Source organism: Vicugna pacos, chromosome 23, assembly GCF_048564905.1.
Source record: "Vicugna pacos chromosome 23, VicPac4, whole genome shotgun sequence".
NCBI lineage: Eukaryota > Metazoa > Chordata > Mammalia > Artiodactyla > Camelidae > Vicugna > Vicugna pacos.
The window spans coordinates 3895278-3915002 of NC_133009.1; the positions used below are offsets into that span (position 1 = coordinate 3895278).

At 36.3% G+C, this 19725-nt stretch overlaps 1 protein-coding gene and 1 pseudogene across 2 annotated transcripts in view; one reads left to right on the forward strand and one right to left on the reverse strand.

Moving 5' to 3' along the window:
* LOC140688686 (complement receptor type 2-like) overlaps window positions 1-4509 on the reverse strand; it is a 30705-nt gene extending 26196 nt beyond the window's left edge. The window contains exons 1-2 of one of the 2 annotated variants that reach the window (XM_072948306.1): window positions 4384-4446; window positions 363-542 (exon numbers count right to left, since the gene is read on the reverse strand). In XM_072948306.1, coding sequence (XP_072804407.1) covers window positions 363-542; window positions 4384-4441 — 238 coding nt within the window. In that variant the 5' untranslated portion in view covers window positions 4442-4446. Of the gene's footprint in view, window positions 1-362; window positions 543-4383 lie in introns of both variants that reach the window. The other variant, XM_072948305.1, reaches the window with a different exon arrangement.
* Window positions 4510-17872: 13363 nt separating this feature from the next.
* LOC116278729 (U2 spliceosomal RNA) lies at window positions 17873-17966 on the forward strand (annotated as a pseudogene).
* The last annotated feature ends 1759 nt before the right edge of the window (window positions 17967-19725 follow it).

Consider the following 19725-nt stretch of genomic DNA (forward strand, 5'->3'; position numbering starts at 1 on the left):
CATTATCTAGCCTAATGTTTCATATCTAGTGGTTACTCAAAAATATTTCTTTGAATTGAATGGGGTGATAATGAGGTGAAACTAGCATTCCTTGTATACTAACTTCTTAGCTCACACTAACACAGTACAGAAACCATAGAACAAGGTCAAGGAGATGATAGGATAAACAGAGTTGATCAGCTCTGATGACTTAACCCCAATACCCAATACTCTTAGGAGTAAAAGAAAACATGGGAACCCAAGAGCCCCTTTATTGAGTTATCACTGAGATAAAATTTGCTCATATTTTATCTTGAAAATAACAGGTTAGCCCATAGAGACATGTTATAGATCCAAAGATTCCTCTATTACAGATTACTCACGTTCACAGAATTGCTGAGTATTTGACCATTTGGAGGTCTTTAGGCAGGTGATAGAGAATGACTTCTTCTTATACCCAGGAAGACATTCATATTCCCAAATTGTCCCAACAGCAAACTCAGACTGATCACTCTGAACTTTAGGCTTAGCAAAAGGATAACTTGGCGGGAACTTACACTGACCTAGAGACAAAGACCACAGGAATATCAAGACTAAGAAAGGCTAAGATCTCAATCTGTTTCTGTTTTGTCACCAGTTACACTAACAACTTTGATCTTTAGAGATTAAACCTAAAATGGCAATATTTTCTGGGTCAAAGAATATATATCTTGCAGTATGAATGCATATACAGAGAAATAAGCTCAGGAGTTCATAGATTTTTAGGATAGACTTTTGAGGAAAAGCTGGAGAAAATCATTTTTTAAACCAAAATTCCATGGAGACACTGGGGTTGTTCCATCTTCTTACAACCTCATAAAAAAAAGTTAAACCTTATCAATAAAGACTTTTCTGGGATAGCACAGGGAACAAATACATGAAAGGCCTTATAATCTCATCGCATGTATGACCTTCTAAAATTACTTCAATGAATTAACATTACTGTATTATTCATTAAATTTTAAGGTCGTAGCAAGAAGAAAATGAAGTTATTTGTTATCCTTCATTTATTTTATTCCATTAACCTAGGAGAGTAATATGCCCCCAAAAGAGCTTAGTAAATACTTCCTGATGGGTACCAGGTAAGATGAGCTAGCCATTTCAAGACACTTCCTTGTAATTTAAAATGATGATGATGATGATGACAATGATGACGATGATGATGAAGGAGAAGAAGAAACAAATTTTATTCTAGGAAATGGGTAAGAAACTATAACGCCCATACTGTAACACTTGAGGATGTACCTGAAAAAGACATTTTTCTAAGTATGAAAGAGAGGTAAAGATTCAACTCCAGAATGGTGGTATATTTGAATATCAAATTTATAAATCTCCTTTCTTAAAGAAGTCTGAAACAGATACAGGTGAAAGTCAGATAACAAACAGGGACTAACTGACACAAAGGCAAACACGAGGCTCCCAAGCCAGACCCAGCCTTTTTACAGCCCAACACTTCTGCTGAGAAGCCACAGACTGGATCTAGGAATAGCTGTCACTGTTGGACACAGATCTCACTGTAGGTCTCCTATTTCCTTCTCCAACTTCTTTGGTTTCCTCCATTAACACCTACAAATGTCCCCAAGTGCATATTTTTGCAAACAGCAAGACTCTGGAGAGAAAGTCTGAGTTTGTCTTCAACGAAGGTCAAGTTCAGGACCCTGCTGTTATTTGTACCAAATTCACCCTAATCAAGTGATTTAACCTGTAATTATCAAACGTGAATAAGGACAATCCCAAATAATTCTCCACAAATTGGAAAATCGATTTTAGTTCACAAGATTTAATCAGTTTCAATGACATAGACTAAGATGCAACCAAGATCTTGAAGTAGCAAAAGTAGAAGAGTACTTTATAACATGACATTCGGAGGTGAAAAGAGATAAGAATCACACTTTCTGGATAAGAAACAGTGGGAAGTTCTTACTCCTAATAAGGAGACTTAGGGACTCTACCTCTTTTGAGGGACACTAGCTCTTCTTAGTAATGAAATTGACAAAATCCCAAGTCATATGACAGAATTTTCAGCAATCATGTTCTCTTCCACATCAGAAAAGGGAAAGTCTATGAACCATTTAGTAACATGAATTTTCTTAAGGTTCACTGCACCCTCTTCACATCTTTTTTAAAATCAGGAGGAAAAATTAGTGTAGATCATGACTGGATCTAAAATAGAAGATAATGGCAAAGCACTGATATAAACATGTCTATATACATGTCTCAAAACATGTTAAAAACTAAGGAGGCAAAGGAGTTTCTGGAAAACAAGGATACATTTTACTCTTTATTTGGGTCCAAGGGGATTTACCTGCAATGGCTTAGAAATCCGTTTGAAATGAAGAACAAATACATAGGATAATAAAAATAAAACTGAAATTGAGAAAGCAGGTAGGAAGATAAACTATTATTGAGGATGAGAATTATTATAATCAAATACCATAACACAGGGTTTCCAGGCCACTTGATCATTTTTGAATGACGGTTATGCAGATTAACGAAGGTATTTTCTTAAGCACAGAATATGCATCAGTGAACATTAGATATAGGCTCCCACCCTCATGAAATTTATATTCCAATAGAAGGAGATAGATCATAAATAAATGCCAATAAATAAATAGGTGGTATGTAGAAGAAATAAACAGAGTGATGTGTCAAAATGGAATCTAATGGAAAAGGGAGGGGACAGGGTGGCATACAATTTCAATTATGACGGTTAAGGAAGGCCTATGAGGAGGAGACATTTGAGTTGTGACTGAAGGATAAGGAGGAGTTAGCCAGGTAAAATGCCAGGTAAAGCCAGGTAAAGATGAAGATAATAGACCAATGATCATAAACACAAAATAGACTCATAGACATAGAATACAAACTTGTGGTTGCCGGGGGGGAGGGGGGTGGGAAGGGACAGACTGGACATTTGAAATTTGTAGATACTGACAGGCATATACAGAATAGATAAACAAGATTATACTGTATAGCACAGGGAAATATATACAAAATCCTGTGGTAGGTCACGGTGAAAAAGAATGCAATAATGAATATATGTATGTTCACGTATAACTGAAAAATTGTGCTCTACACTGGAAATTGACACAACATTGTAGACTGACTATAACTCAAAAAAAATAAAATTAAAAAAATAAATAAAATAAAAGATGAAGATAATGTCTTGGAGAAATGTTCAACTAAGGGTACGGAGAAAGTTAAATGTCAGGAAGCAGACCATGTAAGTAGTAATGGAACCAAAGTGTGCAATAACCCTTAACAAGCTAGGGATGGATAAGCTTAGATGCTGGCTTCATAAAAACAGGTCCAGACAATAATCTTATTACTCATATTTAGTAATAACATCCAACATCTAACTTTCATTTCTCTAATCTCATCTGATTTTCAGGGCAGCTCAGGAAGGGTAGGGCTGCTAATCCCCACTAGCTTCATTTTACAGGTGAAGAAACTGAGGCTCAGGGAGCTAAATGACTTGCCAAAAGTCACACAGGTATTGAGGTCTGTATGCAGTAAACTTGTTAATAAACTAGAAATCCACTGGTCTCTGGAAATTATTAGAAAGTTAGACCTATCTGGTCACCAAGAGACTCTAAGTTTAGCAAATCACAATACTTCTTCAAAATTAAGGCAATCTGGAAGGGAAAAAGTTATAAAAAAGGTAGAATGACACCTCCTAGACCCCTCGCCATTACAGAAAGTAAGTAACACAAAGTACTGTCATTTTTATTCACGTATCAGCTTTTCTAAATTACTCCAGGTGTCCATCCTTTAGGATCTCTTTACTTACATCATATTAAAGTTAAAAAAAACAAAACAGAAAACAAACAAACAAACAAGCAAAAAACATGAGCACCATGCCTGGGGAGTCAGACGTTATTCTTATTCTGGGAAGGCAGCGGGAAGCTGTGCTGCTTTTACTGGGCGGGAGCGAGTTCACTGTGAGCAGAAACTCCCGCGCCCAGCGGAGCATGCAGCCGAGTTTTGCACTCATCACGAGACTAGGTTTTGAATACGTGCCTAGCGTTAGCACTCGCAGACCTCAGACCCAGAGCGCGGAGCACCTGCTGAGTCCAGGGGGCGGGGAGCGCAGAGAACACAGAGAGCACACACCACCAGCCACACAGGGTAGATCATATAGCCTCTCTATGCTGCAGCCTGCAATTCTGACGGTCTCTGCCTGGGGAGTGAGTGAGGACATTCAGGAGCAAGAGATCCAGAGATCCCCCAAAGCGAGCGGGAGGCAGGCAAGCGTCCAGCACGGCCCCCACCCCACTTTGTCGCTTTTGATTCGGCTTTGCATCCCGGCACAGAGGCCGTCCTGGCCCCAGATGCTTCCCTACCTCCGCGCTCCCCTTCCCAGCTCACCGAGGACCCCTGGCACGATGAGAGCCAAGAAAACCCCGAACAGGCCCGCAGCGCCCATGCCACGGCGGCAGCCCCAGCGGTGGGATGCGTTCCGAGACTCGCGAGCCTCCGGCAGCTCCGGGAGGGCAGGGTTGGAGGAGGAGACAGCGGCAAGCAAGGGGAGGTGGCCCCTTAAGTAGTGTCTGGCACCACGTGCTAGCTTGAGCGCACACCTGCGGGCTGCTGGGGGCCGGACACCGTGCTGTGAGGATGGCACAGGCTTAGGAGGAGGGTTTGGCCGGGGGCGGGCAGACGGAGGAACCCTGACCCAGTCTTTGGCTCAGGCTCCAGTCCTCCTCAGTGCCACCAGCGACTTTCCAATTTCTTTGACCGCACAACCCAGTGTATTCACTTTTGCCTCTCTTGAGATGTGGAACAAAATTTCACAAAATAGTACTCACCGTTATTAATCTACAATGCTCTATTCTACTATTTTTCTTTTTCTTTCCTTTTTAAAAATTCTGATTTGGATTCACTAAATTTATTTCAAAAGCTACTAATGTTCCCAACACTCCGTCTGAAAACAGTTTACTTAGAAAGGAAACTGAGGAACGGCAGCCACATTTTCTTTTGACATAATTTCTGCAGAAAAGTTGCAAGAATAATAAAAAGAATTCCCATCACCTAGATTCTTCAAATGCTAACATCTTCTCTTTCTAGTTAGATAGGTACAGATAGCATAATACAGTTTTATATATATATATATATATATATATATATATATATATATATATATAACACACATATATATATATACACACACACATACACACTTATATGTGTATATAAATATAATTATATACGTTTTTTACTTTGGGACTCTGAGGTAAGTTACAAGCATGACACTCCTACTCTATATAGTTTGGTGTCAATTCCCTGAAAACAAGAACATACTCTTGCATAACTATAGGACTAGTATGATGAGCAAATACAGGAAATTAACACATTACCTAAGGGACAGACTGTGCTCAGATTTCTCCAGTCAGCTCAATATTCTTTGTTATAGGAAACAGACACACACACACCCTTTTTTTTTTTTTTTTGGTCCAAGGTCATTCTGGGATGATGCGTTGCATTTGATTGTCGGTTTTTCTTATTTAATCTGGAAAAGGTCCTCCATCTTTTTTTGTTTTTTATGATCTTGACATTTTTGAAGAGTACACAGCAATTACTTTTGTAGAATGACTTTTAAATTAGTTACCTATTGCATAGTAACAAATTACCCTAAACTTATTGATTAAAAGTGAGAATAATATTTATTGTCTCACACAATTTCTGTGTGTCAGGAATCTGAGAGCAGCTTAGTGAGGTGGTTCTGGCTTGGGGTTTTTCATGAGGTTTCAGTAGGGACACCCACCAGAACTCCAGTCATCTGAAGGCTTGACTGGTCCTGGCTGGACAACCCATGTCTAAGATGACTCACTCACATGGCTATTGGCTGGAGGCCTCATAGCCTTACCATGTGGACCTGATGTCAGGACTGTTTGAGCGCCCTTGTGACATGACAGCTGGCTTCTTGTAAAATAAGAGAGAAAGGCAGAAGCCACAATGTCTTTTATAATCTATCCCCAGAAGTTCCATTTGGCCATAAAGAAGATGAATGAATCTTGCCTATATTACTATATTACATAGTAAATTACTTCCACAATATCCTATTGGATACTGTGATGGTTAATTTTAAATGTTAACTTGACTGGGCTATGAGGTGCCCAGATATATGGTCAAACATTATTCTGGTCTTTCTGTAAGGGTGTTTTTGGATGAACTTAACTTTTTTTGGTAACTGATCTCTTTATTTTAATTCTTTCCGTTTTTTTCAGTTTTATTGAGGTATAATTGAGATATAATATTGTATCAGTTTAAGGTATACAACATAATGATTTCATATATGTACATATCGCAAACTGACTACCACAGTAAGTTTAGTTAACATCCATCACCTTACATAGTTACAATTTTTTCTTATAACTTTTAAGATCTGGTCTCTTAGCAACCTTCAAATATACAATATTGTTAAGCATAGCCATCCCACCGTACTTTTTTATCTTGTAACTGAAATTTGTGCCTTTTGATCACTTTCACCCATTTTTCCTACTCCCCCACTCCTTTGGCAACTATCAATCTGTTCTCTGTTTTTCATGAGTTTGATTTTTTTAGTATCCAATTATAAGTGATATACAGTATTTGTCTTTCTCTATTTGACTTATACCACTGGCATAATGAATTCAAAGTTCTCCCATGTTGTCAAAAATGGCAAGATTCATTCGTCTTTTTATAGCCAAATGGAATTTTTTATGGAAAAAAAAATATATATACTTTCTTATTCATGCATTCACCTCCTTGGAATAGTGATTTTTTTTCTTCTGATATATACTCAGAAGTGGAATTGCTGGATCATATAGCAGCTCTATTTTGAATTTTTTGAGGAACTGCCATACTGTTTTCCATAGTAGCTGCACTGATTTATATAAGGGTTCCTTTTTATTCACATCCTCTCCAATACTTGTTATCTCTTATCTTTTGAATAATAGCCATTCTAACAGGTATGAGGTGATACTTCATTTTGGTTTTAATTTGCATTTCCCTGGTGATTAATAATATTGAGCACCTTTTCATTTTTGCCATGCAGAAGCTTTTTAGTTTGATGTAGTCATCGTTGTTTATTTTTGCTTATGTTGCCTTTGCTTTTGATGTCAAATTAAAAAAAAAATCATTGCTAAGATCAGTGTCAAGGAGCTAATCCCCTATATTTTCCTCTAGGAGTCTTATGGTTTCAGGTATTACATTCAAGCCTTTAATCCATTTTGCATTGATTTTTGTGTATGGTGTAAGACTGAAATTTCATTTCACTCTTTTTGCATGTGATGGTTCAGGCTTACCAACACCATTTATTGAAGAGACTATCCTTTCATCATTGTATATTCTTGGCTCCTTTGTTTTGAATTAATTAACCAACCATATGTGGATATATTTCTGGGTGCTCTATTCTATCCCATTGATCCATGTGTCTGTTTTATGCAAATACCATGCTGTTTTGATTTTTATAGCTTTGTAATATAGTTTATGTTAGATAATAGAAAATATATATGTTGGTCTCTGTTCCCTAGTCCTGGCAGAGAGCTTCTAAAACTCTTGAAATCTTCTAAGTGATAAGAGCACTAGGGGCATCTTTTGTTCTAATATTTGTCTCTGATCCCATCCCTGACACAGGGCTCCTAAAATCCTTGTCAATTCCCATAATAGGAGCACTAGGAGCATCCTTTGTTCTATTGAAGTGACTCTGGATGGCTCCTGAATGGCTCCTGTATGGGGACTGGTAACCAGAAAGACCAAGCCATCATTAGAAGCTTGGAAGTTTTGCTCCATGCCCCACTGTCCTCCAGAGAGGAGAGACTAGAAATGGAGCTTATAATTGACCTTTCCTATGTGAAGAAGACTCCATAAATCCCAATAGTGTGGAATTAGGAGAGCTTCTGGGCTGCTGAACACATCCACACCAGGGGATGACACACCTCCAGCTCCATGGGAACAGAAGCCCCTGCACTTGAGACTCTCCCAGATCTCATCCTGTGTATTTCTTCATCTATCTGTTCATCTGTATCCTTTTTTATATTCTTTAATAAGCTGGTAAATGTAACTAAGTGTTCCCTAAGTTTTGTGAGCTGTTCTAGCAAATTAATCAAACCCAAGGAGGGGGTCATTGGAGCCTTGAATCTATAGCCTGTTGGTCACAAGCACAGGAGATAAAACTGGGATTCTGACTGGCATCTGAACTGAGATGGGGGCAGTCTTATGGGACTGAGTCCTTAATCTGTGAGATTTGACACTATATCTGGGTAGATAGTGTCAGAATTGAGTAAAAGGGTAGGATACCCAGCTGGTGTCACAGGGACTTGCTTGATATGGGGAAAAACCTCAACACATTTGGCCACCAGAAGTGTCAGAAGTCACCAGAACTGTTCTATTAAAAGTGAAGGAGACACGCAGGAAAGAAACACACAGTGGGGAAGAACTGGGTTTTTCCCTACATAGAAAAGAAAAAAGCTGAATTTCTTCTTTATAGTTTGAAATTAGGAAGTGTGATGTTTACAGTTTTGTTTTTCTTTCTCAAGATTGCTTTGTCTATTTGGGGTATATGGTGACTCCATATAAATTTTAGTATTTTCTTTTATTTAGGTTGAAAATACCATTGAAATTTTGACTGAGATTGTGTTGAATCTATAGATCATTTTGGGTAGTATGTATAATATAACAATATTAATTCTTCCAATTCATAAACATAAGTTTTATCTTTCCATTTATTTGTGTCTTTTTTGTAAGTATTTATAATTTATTTTATTTATTTTATTAAAGTATAGTTTATTTACAATATTATATTAGTTTCAGGTGTACAACATAGTGATTCAATATTTTTATAGATTATACTCCATTTAAAGCTATTACAAATAATGGCTATATCTCCCTGTGCTATTCAATATATTCTTGTAGCTCATCTATTTTATATGTGATAGTTTGTGTCTCTTAATCCCATACCCCTATCTCATACCATGCCTCTTCCCTCTACCCGCTGGTAACCATTAGCTTGTTCTCTGTATCTGTGAGTCTGTTTCTGTTTTGTTACATACATTCATTTGTTTCATTTTTTAGATTCCACATATGTGATAATATAAAATGTTTGTTTTTCTCTGTCTGGCTTATTTCACTAAACATAATACTCTCTAGGTCCATCGTTGCAAACAGAATTTCATTCTTGTTTAAGGCTGAATAATATTTCATATATATATTTCCTTGTTCTTTCATGGACACTTGTGTTGGTTCCATATCTTGGCTATCTTAAATAATGCTGCTATGAACATTGGGGTGCATGTATATTTTTGAACTAGTGTTTTCATTTTCTTTGGACGTATTCAGGAGGGAAATTGCTGGATCATATGGTAGTTCTATTTTTAGTTTTTTGAGGAACCTTCATACTGCTTTCCTTAGTGGCTGCAACAATTTATAATCCCACAGTGTACTAGGGTTCCCTTTTCTCCACATCCTCACCAGTGTTTGTTACTTGTAGACTTTTTGAAGAAAGCCATTTTAACAGGTATAAGGTGATATCTCATTTTGATTTTGATTGTCATTTCTCTTATGGTTAGTGATATTGAACATTTTATTTCATTTTCTTGTTTGTTTTTGGCTGGGACTTCCTATACTATGTTAAATAGAACTGACAAGAGTGAGCATCTCTGTCTTGTTCCTGATTTTAAAGGAAAAGCATTCAGCTTTTCACCATTGAGTATTATATTAGCTGTAGGTTTGTCAAAAGTGGCCTTTATTATATTGAGATATGATACCTCTATACTAACTTTGATGAGAGTTTTTATCATGAATGGATGTTGAATTTTGTCAAATGCTTTTTCTGCATCTATTAAGATAATCATGTGACTTTATCCTTTTTGTTAATGTGTTGTATCACATTGGTTGATTTTGAATATTGAACAATCCTTGCATGCCTAAAATAAATCCCGCTTGATCATGGTATGTGACCCTTTCTATACATTGTTAAATTTGGTTTGCAAATATTTTGTTGAGGATTTTTGCATTCGTCAAAGATATTACTTGTAATTTTTTTTGTAGTGTCTTTGGTGTTGGTATCAGGGTCTTGATCTCATAGAAGGAACTTGGGAGTGTTCACAAAGGAAGAAGTGAAGAGAAGAAGAAAGGAACAAAGGAATTACAAAATTCAGAAAATAATTAACAAAATAACACTAGTAAGTTCATACCTATCAATAATTACTTTAAATGTAAATTGACTAAATTCTCTAATCAAAAGACATAGAGTGACTGAATGGATTAAAAAAAAAACACACACACACACAAGCTCCAACTCTATGCTGCCTACAAGAGACACATGTCAGCTTTAAGGGCACACCCACACTGAAAGCGAAGGGCCCGAAAAGGTATCACCTGCAAATGGAAACCAAAAGAAAGTGGAGGTAGCTGTATTTGTATTGCACAAAATATATTTTTAGTTAAAGACTGTAAAAAAAGACAAAGATGGTCATTATATAATGATAAAGAAGCCAACCCAACAAGAAAGTGTAACATTTGCAAATATTTATGTCCACAACAAAGGAGCACCTAAATATATAAAGCAAATATTAACAGACCTGAAGGGAGAAATAGACAGCAATATAATAATGGTAGGGGACTTCAATATCCCTCTTTCAGGCGTGGATATATCATCCAGACAGAAAATCAATAAAGAGACATTGAACTTAAATGACATGTTAGACCTGACTCAGCAGCACTTTACAGAATATTCCACGTAACAACAGCAGAACGCACTAAAGCAGGACTTATCTATTCTGATGTTGGACTACTCTAAAGAATTTTTCAGTTCAGTTATTGTACTCTTCAGCTTTGTGATTTATGTTCTGTTGTTTGTTATATTTTCTATCTTTGTTGAAATTCTCACTTTGCTTGTATATTGTTCTTCTGATCTCAGTGAGCATCCTTATGAACATTATTTTGAACTCTTTTCTGGGTAAATCACTTATCTCCACTTCATTAAGGTCTGTTTCTGGAGTTTTATCTTATCCTTTTGTTTGTAACATATTTCAGTTTTGTTTTGCTTTGTTTTTCATTTTCCTTTATTCTCTCTGTTGGTGTCTGTGCATTAGATGAAACAGCTACCTCTTCTAGTTTTTGACAGAGTGGTGTTATGTAGATGAATCTTACTGTTTAGCCCAGCCCTAGCTCTTGGTTGTCTCTCAAACCTTCTTGATTGCCCAGTCTACCTCTTTGTGCTTAGTGGCTCCAAGTAGTTGCAGATGTACCAAGATCCTTCAGTGTCCCAAAGGGAAAGATCTCAGTCAATACGTAAGTGCTAACCCTCAGGAAGCAGCTGTTAAAGTATGCATGTAGACCTCTTTCAGGGAAAGCCTGGTAGCTGGGCATTTGTCTGCTCCTCCTGCACTGAGCCCCACAGAGATTACTGGTTAAGAACTGTTTCCTTATTTGCTTCAGTCTTGTAGGCACATGAACACAAGCCCTGTTTTCTACCACAGCCAGGTGATAAAGGGCACCTGGGTGACGGCCACAAAAAGCCAGAGTGCCAGACGTGTACAAATTTGTTCCAGGGGGACTCTGGCCATCAGGAGCAGGTCAGAGGGAGAACATAGAGATGATACCATCCAATCTCCCTGGTTTCCAGGGAAGACTACAGTCTGTCTGTAGGTGTCTGCTAAATTAGAAGCCTGACACTGGGGAAGGACTATTTAAAGGCTTCTTTTAGAGAAAAACTAGAAGATGGCCATTTCTGTCTGCTCCCTGAGCCCAGGGGAGTGGGGTGGAGATAACTCATTAAGAAGTGTTTTTTTGTTTTGTTTTGTTTGTTTTTGCCAGTCCTGTGGAAACGGGCACTATAAATACGCTGGTCACCAGGTGATCAAGGGGTACCTGCCAGATGTGTACACAAGTGCTTTCCAGGGTTGATGCCAACAACCTGGCTACATCTTTTAAGATATGCAAATAAGCCTCTTTCAGGGAAAGATGGGGAAATGGATGTTTTGGTGCGTCCATGGGAAGAGGTGAGTTCAGCAGCCTCCTAGTTCACCATCTTGGACCAGAATCCCTGAGATGAACATTTAAATCAGTAGACTAAATAAAGCATATTGAGCTGCCTAATGCAGGTGAGTCTTACCCAATCAGTTAAAGGCCTAAATAGAAGAAAAGGCTGACCATTCCCTAAATAAGAGAGAATTCCTCCTGTCTGACTACCCTCAAACTGGGACACTGGCTTTTTTCTTGCCTTTAGACTCAAATCAAGTCAGCTTTTCCTATGGTTGAAGCCTACTGGCCTTCAGACGTAATCTACACTATTGGCTCTCCTGGGTCTCCATCTTGCCAACTCACCTTGCAGATCTTGGGGCTTGTCAGCCTCTGTAATTGTGTGTGCCAATTCTTTATAATATATCTCTGTCTGTCTCTGTCTCTCTTTCTGACTACTTCTGTCTTTCTCTGTATGTATGTGTGTCTCTCTCTGTGTCTTTGTGTCTCTCTGTCTCTCTGTCTCTTTCTCTGTAGAGAACCTTGATAATACAGACACGGACTAGCCCTCCTCAGTGTGAGAGGGCACTACACATGGATGGGAACACTAGGAGGCAAGGATCACTTGGGGCCATCCTGGAGGCTGGCTAGGACATGCCTCAATTTGGTTTTGTCTGGTGTTTCTTCATTATATTAGAGTCAGATTATGCATTTTTGGCAGGAACACCACAGAAGGGATGTTATGTCCTTTTCAGTGCATTATATCAGGATATATATATTATCTACTTGTCCCGTTACTGATGGTGTTAATTTTGATCAGTTAGTTAAGGTGGTGTCTGCTCAGTTGCTGGAGTGTTAAGTTAATACTTTACTTTTGTAACTAATAAGCAATTTGTGAGGATATTGTTAAAAACTATGTAAACATCTCATTTTTCATTAAGTTTTTACCCACTAACTTCATTATTTAGTATTTTTACAATTTTTGCCTGAATCAGTTGTTCCCTTGATGGATGCCAAATTATATTTTTTCCTCATTCAATCATTACTTCTATGTTCATTAATTGGCATTCTACTACAAAAAAAAAAAGCTTTCCCTTCTCTTCCATTTATTTATTCATTGATTTATCTATGTCACCATTGATTCAATATCTATATCAATATAGACTTCATTTATTTAATGGGTCAAAATCTATTATGATCATTATTTTGATTGCCCTTGATTTGGCCAGTGGGAGCCCTCAGTGTAGCTCCTGTGTCATTTCAATCAGTTCCCCTCATTATTTGAATATTTCCTTTCTGGAAAAACAAACTATCCCAGGCTCCCCTTGTGTATTTCCAGATGCAGCACTGGAACTTGCCATTTCTCCAAAGATTTTTGGTTCCTTTTAGCAGAGATTGGTATTTCAAAACCAAGACACAGATGCTGACTGTGTTCATTGCCTTTGGAGTATCATTGCTTATGGACTCTTTGAGAAAGCAAAGCGAGGAAATATATGTGTATATATATGTGTGTGTATATATATAATATATATTTACATATATATGTGTGTGTGTATATATATATCTATATCTAAGTCATGAACTCATATCAGTTCTTCAAATTCCAGTCCAATATCATAGATGTTATTTTAACCTTCCTTTTTTTCTATATTTGTAACTCCCTTCTCCAACAGTCAGATACCTAGTTCCCATTATCCACAATATATAAACTTTTTTGTTCAGTCCTAGAATACATAGAAAGAAGTTTTGGAACTGCCAATCCTATACCATGGTGGAAAGCAAATTTACTAGTTAAAAAGTTTTGGTTTGTTTTTAGCCTGAGAGCATAAAAAATAACATTGTTCTGTTCAAAAGTTGCTTAGATTAATTACCTCTACATCCCCCACAGCGTGGTTATGTTATACCGCTAGATTCATTTGTTTTTCTTTATATTCCATTTTAGTTTTTTCCACAGCCTTTTTTACTTTATAGGTTTTCCATAGGTACATATTGACATAGTTCCAAATATCAGAACTAGATAAAAAGATATGACCAGAGAAATGTTCCTTTTGCCCACCATTTCTACTCCCATCCTCTTCCTTTCCACCCCATTTCCACCCACTTTTTCTAGGTACCCAATTTCAGTAGTTTCTAGCCTATCTATCTTCTTTAATTTTGCCCAAATGAACCGACCCATGTGTGCCTTTTTATTTTTCTTTATTTATTACATAAAAAGAAATAATGCTGTAGACACTTTTCCCCCCATTTAACAGGTATGCTGGAATTCCTGCTCAGTTCAGTGATATTTCTCATTCTTTTATAGCTTATAGGACCTCATTATGTTGATATACCATAGTCTATTCAACAGTTTTCTTATATATGGGCATTTAGATTGTATTTAATGTTTTTCAATTCTGTGTAGTGCTGTAAAGAATAACTTTGTGCATATTTATTTTTCTATTGTTGGAAGTGTATCTTCAGTGCAAATTCCTTGAAGTGGGTTCTTTGTTCTGAAAGTAAACATGTGTTCAGTTTTGTTGGATACTGCCAGATCTTCTCAATAAGAGGTGGACTGATTCACGTTTCTACCTGGAATGTGTGAGAGTGCTCTGCTTCCCCAGAGTCTCATGAACCAAACGTGTTCTCATCATGGTTTTTAATCGTAGCCAATCTCATAGGTGAGAAATTTTATATCAGTGTACTATGAATTTGCATTTTTCTGAGTGAGTGTGAACATATCTTGATAGGTTAAATAGCCATTTCAATTTTTCATTCTTTTGTGAATTCTCTGTTCATGTTTTTGTCCTTTTTTCTATGTTTTGCAGGTATTTTCTCCTGGTTAGTCAATTATCTTTTGACTTTTTTTTAAAGGTTGAACAGGATGAGCCTGAGGACCCAAGTTTTCAGCAAGAAGCTTCAGGGTGACCTGGATTCACTCAACAGCCCTTGTAGGACATGACGGTTGCCCATCATTAAGAAAGCCAGTAGCCATGCTCCTCAGCCTGCAAGTCTCCATCCTGCCCATGGAAACAGCACAGGGAACTTTGTGAAACCTCACTGAAATCTAGGCAGGCACGGCGTTGATTCTTGTTCATTCTTTTGAGGGTTGTTATCATGCCCTAATTCAAGGCTGTGTGATCTTAGGCAATTGCCTTTTCTTCTTCCTCCATCTCATTTGGGGTGGGGCAGGGGAAAGTTCAGGTGTACACGTTTGGCTTAGTCATGCTTCTTAGCATTATTAGTCCCTGAAAGACCCCTCTCTTGTTTTATTTAATTGATTATTCAGAATAGGTTAGGACTATGCTGCAGTAACAAACACATCCAAATCTCCAAACCTTAAAACAACAAAAGTTTATTTCTCACTAAAAGTACCTGTCCGATGCACTTTAGTGGGCTGGGGCCTGGGGGAGCCTCAGCTTCTTGTATTCACTCAGAGATCCAGGGTGATGGAAGTTTCTTCTTAATATGTGCCTTTATGATTATTAGCAGTACAGGACTAGAGCACTGGACACTGTCCCATGAGAAATTAACTCCTCTGGTCTAAAACTGGTGCACATGAATTCCACCTACAACTCTTCAGACAGAATTAACCCATGACCTTGCCCAACTGAAGGGTTGAGGAGGGCAGGGAAGTGCTATCCTCCCATGTGTTTGAGAGGAAGGGAGAATTGCCTATAGGTGAGCCTTAGAAGACTCCATGACGTTTGCTTTTATTTCCCTTCTTCTTGCCCAAACCTCTTCCCCTTCTCCATAAACAGTCATTCTTTTTTTTTTTAATTTTTAATTGAGTTATATTCAGTGTACAGTGTTGTCTCAACTTCCAATGTAGAGCACAATTTTTCAATTATACATGGACATACGTATATTCATTGTCACATTCTTTTTTGCTGTGAGCTACCAGAAGATCTTGTATATATTTCTCTGTGCTACCCTGTACAATCTTGTTTATCTATTCTACATATGCCTGTCAGTATCCACAAATTTCGAGCTCCACAGTCATTCTAATGTGTTTAATGTGTATTCTTTTATTTGCATGTGTTCTTTCAAAATATATAGTTTTATTTTATGGGTGTTTGCTTTTAATTTACATAGATGCTATTGTCCTATAGACCTAATCCTATTTCTTTTTTTTTTCACTCAACACTATGTTTTTAATATCCATCCATTTTGTTAAATGTGCACTTACTCTGTTGCTTCTGACTGCTGCATGCACCATTTTACTTATCTACTCATCGTGGGGTTGGGCACCTAGATTGCCTCCAGCTCCCTGCTATTACAATGCTATCATGAATATCTTTATGGCACCTTATATTTGTACCATATGGGATTATAAAAGAATTTCTTTGAGAAATTTACCTAGGAGCAGAATTACTGGGTTATAGAGTATGCGTATTATTCAATCCACAGTACCTCCATTAAAAAATAAATAAATAAACCTAATTACTTCCTCCAAAAAAATTTTTAAAAAGCAATTTATCATTGAAAAAAACTAATATATATACATATATATATACCCGCTCTCCACAAACTGATCTATAGATCCAATGTAGTTTTAATCAAAATTTAACAACATTTTTTCTAAGAATTTGATCATATAATTCAAAAATATATATGGAAAAGCAAAATGAAAGAAATAAAGTGCCTCTTGGTGATACTTGTTCTACTAGGTGTCAAGACATAAATACTTAATATTTAGGGCACTATGGTATTCATAAATGCACAGACAAATATACTAGTAAGAAAAAAAAAGAAAGACCTCATATAAAGAAGATAGATATATTCAATAAGTAAATAGGAGAGTCAGTTACACATAATGAAATAAATTGAATCCCAACCTCACACACACTAAATTTATTCCAAACGGATAAAAGCTTAAATGTGAAAGACAAGACATTAAAACATTTAAAAGAAAACATGTGATGGTATTTTTATGACCTTGGGGTGAGGAAATATTTCTTACAATAGACATAAAAAATAAAAGCCCTATTCAACTATATTAAAATTTAGAACTTTGTTCATTGAAAGACAGTATTGAGTAAAACCATATAAACCACATAAGATATTTGCAACACACATCATTAATATTATTATTCAGAATATGCAAAGAACCCCTACATATCAATCAGAAAAAATTCCCTCCCAAAATGGACAAAAGAACAGATTTCTACTTTCAGTTATATTGTGTCCTAGGTTAATTAGACAAATCATTCCACTGAAAACAACTCTAATGCTAGAATGTGTGTATGTGTGTGTGTGTGTGTTTGTGTGTGTATGGATATGGATCTATCTCTCTAGATATCTATATAAGTATATGTGATCAGAATATATAAGTAGAATTATCAGGGAAAAATAAAAGAGAAAGAGGGAAGCCAGTTGGGCATTTTGGAGGATGTGGGAGAATTTAAGCTTTGATTCTGAAAGACTTTTGGGCCACTGAGGACAGAAATCAAGACTCACTAGGATGGCTAGGATAACAAAATCACATAGTACAAAGTGTTTTAAGATTATGGTGTAATTGAAACCCTCTTACATTGCTAATGGAAAGGTAAAATTGTGCAGATTCTTTGGAAAACAGTCTGAAAGTTTCTCAAATGATTAAACCCAGCAGTTTTACTCCTTGGTGTATACCCTAGAGAATGAAAACATTTGCCCGTACTAAAACTTGTACACAAATGTATAGCAGCTTTATTCTTAATAGCCAAAAGGTGGAAATAACCCAAATGTCAATCGAGTTATGAATGGATAAACAATCCATGCAATGGAATATTATTCTGCCATAAAATAAATGACTTACTGATACATTTACAGGTTGGATGAACCTTGTAAACATGCTAAGTCAAAGAAGCTAGTCACAAAATTCCATACATTGTATGATTCCATTCATATGAAAATCCACAAAAGGGAAATCCGTAGAGACAGTAAGTAGATTAGTGATATCGCCTCTTGGCCTTTTGGCTAAGATCAAGTGTGTTATCTGTTCTTATCAGAAAGTAGATTAGTAATTGCTTATTGGTAGAGAGGAAGATAATGAGGGGATAGGAGGGTGATAGCTGAACAGTACAGGTTTTCTTCTTGGGGTGATGAAAATGTTTTAAAATCAACAGTGCTGATGGTTGCATATATTTGTGAACATACTAAAAATCATCAAACTGTACATTTTAATTAGAATAACTATATGGCATGTGAATTATTGCTCAAAAAAGCTATTTAAAAAGAAAATCTAAGGATACAGAAAACTTGAAAATAAATAATGGAAAAAGATATAAGATACAAATACAGGAAGAGGAAACATATATAATTATGTCAATTGCTGACAAAATAGAATTTAAGGCAGAAAACCTTAGTAGAGAGAAACAGCATCACTTAATAATGATAAAAGAAGAATCCACTCAGATGATGTAATGATTTTAAATTTCCCATATAGAATAAAAGAGCCTCAGAGCATTTAAGGCAAGGACAGAACTATAAGAAGAAAAAAGACAAATTCATAATTCAAATTCAAAATCACAGATAAATTTTAACTTATTTGTCAATAACTGATAAAATAAGTAGACAGAAAATTAGCAAATATATTGAAAATGTGTACAATATGTAACATGTTTGATATATATAGAACACTATACCCAACAAATGCAGAATACACCTGTTTTTCAAGTACACAGGGCTAATTTGCATATACTGATAACACACTAGCTAACAAAGCACTTCCCAAAAAAACCTCAAAGCTTGAAATCATGCCGTGTATATTCTCTGACCTCAATAACTTCAAGATAGCAATCAGTAACAAAAAGATAAATAATTTTAAAAATCTATGTTTGAAAATTAAGACAGGCATTTCTAAATAACACATGCATCAGAGAGATCACAATAGAAATTAATATATATGTATTTCAAACTGAACCATAAAGGAAATAATCACATTAACATTTGTGGAATTCCAACTAATGCAGGGTTCAGAAGAAAATTCAAAGTCTTTAATGCCAAGGAAAGTATTAAAAAGAAAAAAAGGTCTGAAAAACACGTATTTCAAGAAATTAGAGGAAAGTTAGAAAAAGAAATTCAAAGAAAGTAGAAAAAGGCAATACTAAAAATAAGAGTAAAAATCAATCAAGTAGCATGTTTCAGTCGTACATACACATTATGCTGTACACCAGCAACTGACACGTTATAAACTGACTATACTTCAGGTTTTAAAAAATGAGTGGTACAAATCAAAAACAAATCAATCAAGTAGAAAACAAATAAGAGCAAAGTTAGTTTCTTTAAAAGCTCTAATTAATTAGACAAATATTTAATGAGCGTGATCAAGAATAAAGAAAAGGGTAAAAATAAAAGTAATGGTGAATATTGGAAATGTACAAGGAGTCATTACTGCAGATGGATCAAGAAGTCTTATGGGTGAATTGTACTCCATTACTTATATATGCTGCATCTTCGTCTGTTCATCTACTGATGTGCACTCACGATGCTTCCATATCTCGGCAATTATAAAAAATGTTGCTGTTAACAGTGGGGTATATGTATGTTTTTGAATTAATTCTTATTTTGTGGTTGGCTTTATTCCTTTGATAACTATGTAAGTTTAAAAAGCTAAGGCTCTAAACAGTCTCAGAAACAATGAACAGTACCTATATGCAAATTTTTTAAATATGTGCATTACATTGAATATATGTATTTACATGCAATATATTGTATATGTGCAGTCAAACTGTAACAATTCTAACTAATAAAACCAAAAAGTGAAAAAAAAGAAAAAGACATGCTAAGTTTGTTGAACAAAGCAACCCA